We start from the raw sequence: 12,499 nt of genomic DNA, 5'->3' as shown, positions 1-12,499 counted from the left end.
TGAGGCATGCATCATACTTATAGATGAACTTTGATTATGTTAAGTGTCTTGATGATTACTTGTTACTTGTTTTCAGTTGAGTGGTGATTTTATGCAATGGCTTCAAGCCACAGTTCTTCACCAGTGCCTCAAGGAAGCAGCAGTGATGTTTTCTTTAAAAAAGAGGTAGATCCAACAAAACACATTCGACCTGTGCAGTCACTGCCAGACGTATGTCCTAAGGAACCCACAGGTAATGCCTTTCTTTCTTTCTTTCTTTCTTTCTTTCTTTCTTTCTTTCTTTCTTTCTTTCTTTCTTTCTTTCTTTCTTTCTTTTTCCTTTCTTCCTTCCTTCCTTCCTTCCTTCCTTCCTTCCTTCCTTCCTTCCTTCCTTCCTTCCTTCCTTCCTTTTAAACTGAGGATCTGTATTATTTTTAGAGAGTAGTCAGATTCTATATAGAATCTATATATAGATCGATATATAGAATATATATATAGATATATAGAATATATATATAGATATATAGAATCTATATATCGTTATATATAGATCTATATAGAATCTGATGGTTCAAGTTGACCCTCCTTGAACAACACAGGTTTGAATTGCATGGGTCCACTTATATGCAGGTCTTTTTTTTTTTTTTTTTGTAATACAGTAGAGTACTATAACTATTTTCTCTTCTTTACGGTTTTCTTCGTAACATTTTCTTTCCTTGAGCTTACTTTCTTGTAAGAATACAGTATATAATATATATAACATACAGAATATGTGTTAATTGACTATTTATGTTATTGGTAGGGCTTTCAGTCAACAATAGGCTATTAGTAAAGTTTGGGGAGAGTTAAAGTTATATGTGGATTTTTGACTTACATGGAGGGGGTGATCTGTGCTCTAACCCTCCCATTGTTCAAGGGTCAGCAGTATTTAAAAGAGTAAATTTTATAGTTTTAAAACTAAAGAGGTCAATTATTTGGAAGTAAGCTTTTTGGGAAATTGGAATATAGTTCTCTTCATGCATTTCCATAGAAGTTACTTGCGTAAATTGCTTTAAAAAAAAGTTTTGAAAATGAAGCTTAAGATTTAAAGTTTTTTAGTTAGTCGTAGTATAGTGAAGTTTCATTATTTGAATTCCATGTTTGGAAATTTGCCTACTCCCTAAAACTTATTTATAACTCCAAAATCAATACTTGTGGTACTTTTTTGGTCATTTGCAGTCATACACAGAGAAATGAAAAACTTGAATTGCCTGATGCACATGTCCCTAGCTAAGGTTGAACAAGATAGCACTCTGCCTTCTTGTTTTAGCGCTCATGCTATAAACAAGTGTCCTTTCTGTGGTCTATTAATGCCACATTTTTTTTGCACTTTTGAGATTTTTATTGGTGATTTTGCTGTTTAAAATGGTTCTCAAACGTAGTGCTGAAGGGCTTTCTAGTGTTTCTAAGTACAGAAAGACTGCAGTGTATGTGCCTTATGAAGAAAATTCATTCAGTGTGAGTTGTGAGTTCAGTGTTAATGAATGAACGATATATATTAAATAAGGTGTCTTTATTTTTTATTTTTTATTTTTATTTTATTTTTTATTTTCAATAAGGTGTCTTTAAACAGAAACACACAAAATAAGATTACTTATTGATCAGTTGATGAGAATTTTGTGACCAGAGGCTTGAAGGTACCTAACCCTGTATTTCCCCTAGGAGCAATTGTTCAGTATTTGCTAATTGTTACATTATAGAACAAAACTATCATGAATAACAAGGATCAACTATAATATTTCTTTCCTCTATGGTTAATGCCACAGCAGCATTTCTGTCATCTATTTATAAGCCAAACAAAGGGTATAAGAGTCCAGTGTGTCTGCCATACTACAATAAAAGAAAGGTGTATTTGTGAAAAATCTGGAGTAGTAAAGGATACAAGATATACAATAGAAAGATAGAAGAGGAAATTGAAAAAGGAAAGAGAAATTGTACATTAAGGAAAGAAATTAATGAAAGATTTTCTTTACCATTCACCCCACCCTGCAATGACAACTCAAATTTTGCATATTCTTCATTTTATACATGCTTTTCTTCCCTTGGTGAAAGCTGAAGGTTATTAATCAGACTGATTTTCATTAAAATGTTTGTTGCAGAAGAATTTCTATTTGTAGAGTAGGAACTAAGCATTTTTCTTTTTCTAGGATGTACTTTCAAATGTAGAACTTAGTTCACAGAGTTCTCTTGTTTACTTTTTGCAGGTGATTCAAATAGTTTATGTGTTGCCCCATCTCTAGTTACAGATCAACATAGATGGACTGTATATCATTCCAAAGTAAACCTCCCAGCAGCATTAAATGATCCTAGATTAGCAAAAAGAGAATCTGACTTCTTCACAAAAACATGGGGATTGGACTTTGTGGACACTGAAGTCATACCTTCATTCTACCTCCCACAGATCAGCAAGGAACATTTTACAGTGTATCAACAGGAAATCTCTCAGGTAATACCTAATCAAAAGGAAAAGAAAGATCTTTAGTTTGATTAATTGTAGATTTTTGGCCAGTAATCTTTGATGAGCTTACAGTATTATTTTCTATCTATATACATTCTATTGTCCTGGGTTGTATTTAATTCTTTACTTAGATATATGTACATATATTTCTCTTACTGTAGTGATTTTTCAAAATACACTTTTCTAATGGTGCTAAGATTCATCATGAAATCCACCTTACCTACCAAGGAGAAAATTGTTCAGTTAGGCCAATAGAAAACAGATTTGTGAGGTTTAAGAAATGAGCAGAGTAGAACTGTTTCTGTGTCTTTCATTTACCACAGAAAATTTAATAGAGCATGCTAGGTCTAGCAGAGAGTCTTAATATGTTGCTTTAAACTCAGTTCTAAGTAAGAACTGAAAAAGTGCTTAGTTTAAGAAGGCTTGTTATTCATTTAAGAGTAGGTACCTCTTTAAGTATTGTACTCCAGGCTTGCCTCACCCTATTATCAGTCCTGGTAGAATAACTAGAACTCTTATATATACCATTGGTGGGAATTTAAAGTGGTATAACCCTTTTGGAAAACAGTTTAGTGGTTTCCTAAAACATTAAAAATACTTCTGGTTCAGCATGTAGGAAACTTGGAAGCTTCTACTCCCATTCTCACAAGAAAAAAATCTGAACAAACTGAAAATCAGCAATTTAAAAACTTTTCAAAGACCATAGCCCAGGGGCACAAACTCACTAAAGAAAAGCTACCTAATCCTAGGTCTGTAGAGTGCTTTGCCTCCTCCCACATTTTACCACCATATCAATAGGGCACCTGTATAATAATAAGGGAATACAACAGAAAGGACTGCATGTCTCAGACTTTATTTAAGTTTGCAAAGTTTTGGAGCACCTGGTTGGCTCAGTTGTTGAGCATCTGCCTTTGGTCTTGATCCTGGGTTCCTGGGATTGAGTCTTGCATCAGGCTCCCTGCAGGGAGTCTGCTTCTCCCTACTCCTATGCCTCTGCCTCTCTGTGTTTCTCATGAAAAGATAAATAAAATCTTTTTTTTTTTTAATTCATCAATAGACTTGAAATGATAGAGGAAAGAATCAGTGAGCTTAAGGAAATGTTGATAGAAACTTATCAAAATGTGTGGGTTAGTGAAAATATTGCTTAGAGGGAAGTTTAGTAGCATTATGCATAGATTAGGAAAGAAAAAATCTAAAATTAATAATCTAAGCTTTTGCCGCAGAAGACCAGAAAAAGAACATGTTAAATCCAAACTAAGAAGAAGGTGAATCACTATGTTAGGCACCTATGTACATATGTACCTGTGTACTAATGTAATATTGTGTTAACTATACTAAACAAAACAGAACAACAAAAACAGAAGAAAAGAAATAATAAAAATTATACCAGAAATCAGTAAAACTGAAAACAAGAAATTAGTAGAGAAAATCCAAACTGAAAGCTGGTTCTTTGAGAAGATCAATAAATTGGTAGCTGTCTAGCCAGGTCATTTAAGGAAAAAAGAAGACCTAAATTGCTATATTAGAAATGAATGAGGACACACCGCTAATGATCTCATGGACATTAAAAAGATAATAAAAGAGTATTATGAACAGCTCTATGCTTACAAATTCCATAACCTAGATGAAATAGATCAATTCCTTGGAAGACACAAACTTCCAGAACTTACACGTGAGAAATAGATACTCCGAATAAGACTATACTTACTAAAGAAATTGAATCAATAATAATAATCAATAATAACCTTTCAAAATAGAAAACACCAGGGCCAGATGGGTTCACTGTTGAATTATACCATTCAAGCAAGAAGTTATACCAGTTCTTTATTACCTGTTCCAGAAAGTAGAAGCAAAGGGGATACTTTCTAACTTATTCTTAGGCAGCATTAACCTAACATTGACATTAGACAAAGATATTATTAAAAAAAAGACTATAGACTACTATACCTTATGAACATGGATGCAGAAATCCTTAACAAAATATTGGAAAATCAAACCCAATAATGTGTGAAATGAATTTTATACCATAACTGAGATTTATTCCAGATATGCAAGGCTGATCCAATATTCAAAAAGCACTTTGTGTAATCCATACATTAATAGGCTAAAGAAGAAAAATCATATGTTCATATCAATAGATGTGGAGAAAACATTGAAAAAACTCAGTACCCATTCATGATAAAAACTCTTAGCAAACTAGGAATATAGGGAAGCTTCAACTTGATAAAGAACATCTGTAAAAACCCTACAACTAATTGTGAGAAACTAGATGCTTTCCCACCAAGATCAGGAACAAAGTAAGGATGTTCCTTCTCACTGCTCCTTTTGAACATCACTCTGGAGATTCTAACTATGCAATGAGATAAGAAAAGGAAATGAAAGATATATACACTGGGAAGGAGGAAATAAAATTGTTCACAGATACCATGATTGTCTATGTAGAAAATCCCAAAGAATCAGAAAAGAAACTTCTGGAACTAATAAGCAGTTATAACAAGTTTGCAGGATACAAGGTTTATATTACAAAAGTGAATTGCTTTATTGTGTGCTAGTGATGTCCAGTTAGAATTTGAAATTAACACAGTGCCATTTATATTAGCACCAAAGAAAATGAAATACTTTGGTATAAATCTTAACAAAATATTTGCAAGACCTGTATGAGGATAACTACAAAACTGATGAAAGGAATCAATGAAGATCTAAATAAATGGAGAGAGAGTCCATGTATATAGATATGAAGACTCAATATTGTCAACATGTCTGTTCTTCCCAGCTTGCTCTATAGCTATAGATTCAATGCATCCCAGTTAAAATTCTAACAGCTTGTTTTGTAGATAAACAGAGTAGAGAGCTCAAAAATAGACCCACACAAATACAGTCAACTGATTTTTGACACAGGTTCAAAGGTCATTCAGTAGTCTTTTGAGTAAATGGTACTGGAACAACTAGATATCCACCTGCAGGGAAAAAAGAAAAAAAAATCTAGACATAGATTACCCACACCTTTCACATAAATAAGCAGAAAATAGATTGTAGATCTAAATGTAAAACTGTAAAACTAGAAGCTCACATAGGAGAAAATACATAACTTTGAATTTGGTGATGATTTTTTAGATAGTGGCATCAAAAGCACAATCCATGAAACACAAAATTGACAAGTTAGACTTTGTTAAAATTAAAACCTTCCACTCTTTGAAAGATACCGTAAAAGAATGTATATAGGCTAGACACTGGGAGAAAATATTTGCAAAACACATGTATGATAAAGGATAGGTATCCAAAAATATACAAATAACTCCTTTTAAGAGTTTGTTGACTTTTAATCAACAATAAGAAATAACTCAACTAAAAAAATGGGAAAAGAACTTGAATGAACATTTTTCCAAAGAAGATGTACAGATGACCAATAAGCATGTGGAAAAGTAGTCAACATCACTAATAGTTTTAAGTGGTAAGTTTTATATTGTGTGTATTTTGTCATAATAAAAAAAATGTGCAAAAGATCTGAACAGGCATCTCATGAAAGAAGACATAAAGATGGCAAATGAGCGTATGAAAAGTTTAACATTGTATGTCATTAGGGAATTGCAAATTAAAACAACAATGAGATACTGCTAAGCATTCTATCAGAATTGCAAAAACTCAAAACAGTGACCAAATGCTGGCAAGAATATGGACTGATAGGAACTTATATTCATCGTGGGTAATTGACCCACAATGACTGCAAAATAGTACAGCCACGTTGGGAGACAGTCCTGTAGGTTCTGCCACAATTGCCTTCAGAACTCGGAACACTACTAGCTTAGTATTTTTTCCTTTACATGCCCCACTTTCCCATGTGTCCTATTTATGGTATCTCTGAAAAGATAGAATTGTTAGTGATCATCTAATCTGAAATTAGAGTAGGGTTTCTTTCTTTTTCTCTCCCCTCTCTCTCTCTCTCAGAAAGTATCAACCAATAGCCTTTCTGTCTTATATAGATTTTCACATTTTCTTGCTTGTTTTAAAAAATTATTTTCAGTTGATTTCTGTTATATAAATAAGGATTTTTCATTTGCATTCCCACTTCATTCCAAATTTATAGAGATTTTATTATAATTATATAAAATGGGATGAGTATAAGCATGTACGTATTCATAGAGTTCATATTGGTTTATTAAACATACTTGTTATTTGTGTTTAATTTCAGGAGGCTAGTGATTTCACATTAAAAATGTAGAACTAATTTGGCATATTCTTTTATGAAACATTTTGATGCTTTGAATATTCATATTGCTACATAGCATTGATTTTGTTATTTTTTTTTTATAGAGAGAGAAGATTCATGAGAGATGCAAGAATATTTGTCCTCCTAAAGATACCTTTGACAGGACTCTCTTACATACTCATGGTATGAATATATGCTATTTGTAGATAATATGTAGATAAATATGTGATATTTGTAGCATAGCATAAATATCAAACAAAATCTTAATTTGGGAACTTCGATGCAGGAGAGGCATTTGCATAACCGAGAGTGAATGCTTCCTTAAGTTTTGTACTGGAGGGCCTCCCTTGCATCCGCCTAGTCCAGGCCGCTGGGTTTAATTGATCAATCCTTCCCTCCCTCCCTCCGTTCCTTCCTATTTGTTTTGATGGGAGAGAACTGAGCATGAATATATGCAAAGAGAAAGAGTTATTAGAAGGGAAGAGATTGAAGATACAGAAAGAGGCAGGGTGATTGATGAAGTGAGCTCACAGAAGAGGCAGGAGGGCCTGGAGTCCAACCCAGGAAGGTTAGTTTTGGAAAGGAGGGTACTTCCTCTGAGATTGAGTTGGTGAAATAAAGGTAAAGTAGGTTCATTTGCAGTTTTGTAGATGATACAAACTAAGATGTCTAAGAAGAAAATTAATAGGGTACTAATATCCTAATATGGTATCAAAATCTTTGATCATACTGGGTGGGATGGTATTTTGAACAGTAAGAGCCGTATTCCTTTATTAGAATATTCCTATATTCTAATTAAAATTAGAATTCATTTTATTTTATTTTATTTTATTTTTTTGTAATTCATTTTTAAAAACCATATGCCAAACTTAATTTCACCAAACTTAAGATAGCATCAAGCTTTCTGTGTCCATTTAAAAAAGACTTGAAATGTATTTCGTTTGCTTGCTACCATACAATTGATTAAAATTACTTGAAACATAGGAATTTTTTCAGTGCTTTAACACTAGGCTTGACGTTTGTTGAGGGATTTAAGTGATTACATAATTGTGACATAGTACAGAATCTGATCAAAATATATTTTATGGAATAAAATGAAAACAAGTTTAAAGAATAATATTTTTTCTCTCTCTTTTTTTTTTTTTTCATAGATAAATCCAGGACAGATCTGGAGCAAGTACCTAAGGTAACAGAGCTTAATAAATGAGAATACTGCTTTTAATATATTTAATTTTTTATAATCTTATATATCTTTAATTTTGCCTTATAAGAAGCTTTCATTTGACCTTCTGACACTAACCACTTTGCCTGTTCTGGCACTTTGTGCATCACTTTTCTTCTTTCTTTTACCGTCATCAATTTCTTTATTACCTAAATCTACAATTATGTTTAAGTCTCCATTCTGAAAAAGAATTTTGTTGATGTTGCTACCCCTTCAAATTATTAAGAGATATTTCCTTTGTATGAAAAATTTTATAGAGATGTGTCATAGGTGTTTTCTCTTTGCCCCCGCCCCTCCCCCCATAGAGTTAATTAATCAGATTCATGGCATTAATCAGATTCTCCAAGAGGTCTATGATAACTACTCTTTAAGGTGAGAAGACACAGACAACAGAAACAAAAAGGAGAGGGTAGACATTTTTAAAGTACTTTGATTCCTACAAAATAAAATTCAAAGTGTCATTTAAGGCCCTTGATTATTGATTTCCATCATAGTCAAACTCAACTTTTGCTTATTGATCTTTATACATTTTTTTACTTCAGTTAAACTATTTTGCTGGGTCTCTTCTTTACTTGTACTTTTCCTTTAGCCTGGAAGACTTTCCCTCAACTCCCCATATCTAATCTTTCACCTTACTTAAATGGCAAATTTACATGAATACATTTCTTCCCAACTGAAGATAATTGGCCATCTTGCTGAATTTCCATAGGTAAAATGGATCAGTACATCTAATAAAATATAGCATAGAAATTAAGTAAGTCAAACCATGTTTAGGCCTTATGCTAGGTACTGGAGATACAAAGATTAATTAGCTATAAATCCAGTCTCCAGGGAGTGATACATATAGTCAATAAATAATTTTTGTGAAATATGAGATATATAAATATATGTGGCATATGTACTTGTGTTAAGAGATGGGGTGGTTGATGTGTTCAGAAATGGGGTAAGCATACAGAGATAATGTTTGCCCTTTTGATTGGGTTGTATTTTCTAGGAAAATAGTCAGGAAAGATATTCTAGGCTGAAAGTATGTACAAAGATAATTAAGCATAAGAGGGTATGGAAGTTGAGTATTGCTAGAATGTAACTTGTAATAGTGGAAGTGGCAAAATACAAATTGGTGAGGAAGTTCAAAAAAAATGAAGGGCCTTTGATGCCATTCTGAAGAGTTTGGTCCTTAGGTCATAGGAATCCATTGAGAGATTTAAACAGAAGTTAATTCAGTTATACTTGCATTTTAAAAGTATATCTGACACTAGTATAGGGGATAGATTGAAGGAGGACATCAGTAGATAGCTATTTACTGTAATCCAGAGATAATGAAGGGCTGCATTGATGAAATACTCTAGACATAGAGGAGAGAGAGGATTCAAGTATTATTTAGAAAGCATAATGGGTAGGACTTAGTGCCTAAATAGTTACAGTATGTAAAGGAAAAACAATGACCTTTTCATAAAATTGAATTTGTTTTGGTTTTAAAATTTAATATATGTCTATCTATAAAACTAATTTTGAAAGCATTTTAAGCAGGAAAAAATAGAAATATAAATAGAGTTTGATATTTGACATTTAAAAAAAACTCTCAGTGGGAAATAATAACAAATTTTGGGATAAGTAGGATATCTCCCTTGGGTGTGTGCCTAGTTGGACCGCATTAGTGAATTTGGTTACATAGTGATGGAATGACCACCTCCATTGGTAAAGACAAAAAACATTTTTCTATCTTTTCATGAGTATTTTTAGTGTGGTGAAACGCTATACTTTTTTTTATACAGATTTTTGTTTGTGTAAATCAACCTATCATCACTTGCTTTTGCTGTTTATGCTTCAGATCCAAGTTAATCATTATTTAATGGTCTTATGATGTTTGAAGAGTTAATGGATATGAAAAATGTTTATCTAATTGAGGAAAATACATTTTTTAATAGATTTTTATGAAACCAGATTTTGCCTTGGACGATTCCTTAACTTTTAATTCAGTTTTACCATGGTCTCATTTTAATACTGCTGGTGGAAAAGGAAATCGTGATGCAGCTTCCTCAAAGTTGCTACAAGAAAAGGTAATTTCTTTTATACTTTTTTCATGTAGAAAACTTTATTTTAGTTAAGTAGTACCTTTTATGTGAGTTCTGATTTAGTTATTTAGTAAGGGCTATTGCTTTTAATTTCATTGTTACTATTATTGCCTTCATATCTTAACTGATAAAGTGAAAGCATTTTGATTCAATGGAAAACAAGTTATACTGGTGAAAAAGGGAAAGATAATTGTTGCAGTGCTTCTTATGTGAAATAGTTGATAGAATTTCAGCTTAAAAGTTATATTAGATAACGTTTAATTGCTTACATTTATCCCAAATAATATATTGGCTAATTTTGTATTCTTTATGACTTGAAGTATAGAAAGTCAACTTTTGCTAAGGTACCATTTTTCCTTTTCCCCACATTGTAAGAATGATTATTTTGAAGAAAAAATATGATAGTTACAAAATACAGTATTGTATTAAAAATACAATAGTATATTTTTAGCTTTGCAAAGCCTAATATTTTGCATGTTATTAGTCAGAAGTTTTTTTTTAATTTTACAATATTTTGTAAGTGAGAAGTCAACATCTTAAAAGTCATTTAAAATGTACAGTTTTAAACATAGCTTAACTCCTATCAAGAATCTTTTAAAACTTGAATAGGAAGTAAAGATCTTTTGATTCCTGTTCTTTCTCAGCAGTTTAGAGCTGTTCTAAAACTGGTTCTTAAACTAAGAAGAAAGCATTTTGTTTCAGGCTAGTGACATCTCTTGGCAGTCTGAAAACTTGTCTTCGGAAGATTATTCAATAAATGTGGTCTAGTAACTAAAGAAAAAATTAGTTTGAGGAGAAGAAATGTAGGGAAAGGATCCTGAGTACTCCTTTTTTCACAGTTGAAAATAAAAGTGAAGTCATTTTTCCTTTGGCAGCATTTTTACCTATAAGTATTTTCCTTGAGTAAGAACAGATTCTGATGAAAATTATGGGTTTATGGGCACAGGCTCACTCCCACATTGCTTTTTCACATTCCAATATGTTCCCTGTTAAAGTAATACCTTAAGAGAGAAAAACAACAAAAGCCAATAAAAATCTCATCCTACATACTAATACTTGCTAAATTCTTTTAGGAAGACTAAAAGTTGTTCCCTTTATAGAACTTTAATAGAAAATGAATTATGAAAATATGCCGTTGAAAGGAATAGATCAATGGAATATTGATAACTTGCAGAAATCTTTGAAATTCAAATTAAACAGTTGTCTCATGCTAAATGTTTAAAGTAATGGAATTTTATATTTTGGTAAGTTACAGTATCAGATTTGTTATATTTCTATCCTGGCTCCTTTTCGTTCTACTCTCTTCTTATAAAAGGAATGGAAGAAAGGATTCCAAGAGAACACTTTCAGATTCACTTTATGATTGATAAATAGCTGTTTTTATCTTACTATGTTTAAAGAGAGGGAATGCTACAAAGAGGATTAGATAATTTGTATTCTATTGAAGTGCTACCCAAAGTCCTGGTCTATGATGAATTAAGGAGTTTGCACTAGAATGTAAATCATTGCACTGCTTCCTTTATTAAGAAAGTGTTTTGGGGGATCCCTGGGTGCCTCAGTGGTTTGGCGCCTGCCTTTGGCCCAGGGCGCAATCCTGGTAGTCCCGGGATCGAGTCCCACGATGAGCTCCCGGCATGGAGCCTGCTTCTCCCTCTGCCTGTGTCTCTACCTCTCTCTCTCTCTATGTCTATCATGAATAAATAAAATCTTTTTTTTTTTTTTAAAGGAAGTCTTTCTATGGAAAAACAAAGTCTTTCTATGAAAAATCACTATTGGGCTTGATGTAGTTGATTTACTTTCCAGCAAATTCCTTTTATCATGAACTGGTTAAATAGTTCACAAACTGGCAGCAGTTGTATGAACTGCGTCCTGAGTAGCAGTATCCTGAAGGAGTTACTCATTCTCCATTTCCTATTCTGAAAATTGAGTCCACTTTAGCTTGTAATGTACTCAAGTAGCTTTGTCCCCATATTGCTTTTTAGCAACCCAAAGATTAATAAATATGAGACAAAAGAGTGCAAGAAGCAGATTTACCTTCTTTCTTTGCTCCTGCTATTACTGCCCTCCAAACCAACTACTTTCAAGAAAGAAAAAGTACCCCACAGTCATCTAAGATGGTGATCTATTTTAGAAGTCTGAGATAGAATGATCTCCTTAACCACTACACCATCACACAGCATGCATCTGACTAAAAGTTTATTATAGTTAACCATTTATTGACCTCCTTCTATGTACCAGGCACTGGTATTTTATATATGTAATTTTCTACTTTTAACAGTCTTAGAATACAGGTATAAGTATTCTTATTTTATAGATGAAGAAACTGAGACTAAGACATACTAAGTAATTCGAATAAAGTCATCTGGTTAGTAAGTGGCAAAACTAAAATTTGAACCCAGGTCTGTCTGACTTAAAAACTGAAGCTAAGATGAATGCTGTGTCATGTTACCTTTCATCTCCTTTCCATTTTATTATGCCTGATGTCAAGAACCTTATAATCCAGTAGTTCATATAATGGC

The 12,499-nt window shown here is 32.6% G+C and overlaps 1 protein-coding gene across 7 annotated transcripts in view; it reads left to right on the top strand.

Moving 5' to 3' along the window:
• Positions 1 to 12,499, top strand: part of VPS54 (VPS54 subunit of GARP complex) — a 76,293-nt gene that overhangs the window by 20,979 nt on the left and 42,815 nt on the right. For 5 of the 7 annotated variants that reach the window (XR_008664830.1, XM_055328185.1, XM_055328188.1 and 2 more), the window contains 5 exons: positions 77 to 232; positions 2,223 to 2,464; positions 6,788 to 6,866; positions 7,835 to 7,869; positions 9,834 to 9,965. Coding sequence is in view for 6 of the 7 variants with exons in the window: in XM_055328185.1 (XP_055184160.1) it covers positions 97 to 232; positions 2,223 to 2,464; positions 6,788 to 6,866; positions 7,835 to 7,869; positions 9,834 to 9,965 (624 nt within the window). In the remaining variant the exon portion in view is untranslated. Of the gene's footprint in view, positions 1 to 76; positions 233 to 2,222; positions 2,465 to 6,787; positions 6,867 to 7,834; positions 7,870 to 9,833; positions 9,966 to 12,499 lie in introns of those variants that run through there. The other 2 variants (XM_055328189.1, XM_055328190.1) reach the window with 2 other exon arrangements.

Source organism: Nyctereutes procyonoides, unplaced genomic scaffold (genome assembly GCF_905146905.1).
Source record: "Nyctereutes procyonoides isolate TBG_1078 unplaced genomic scaffold, NYPRO_anot_genome, whole genome shotgun sequence".
NCBI classification, from domain to species: Eukaryota; Metazoa; Chordata; class Mammalia; order Carnivora; family Canidae; genus Nyctereutes; species Nyctereutes procyonoides.
The sequence above is the reverse complement of the archived record's forward strand: the minus strand, read 5'-3'. Positions and strand labels throughout refer to the sequence as shown.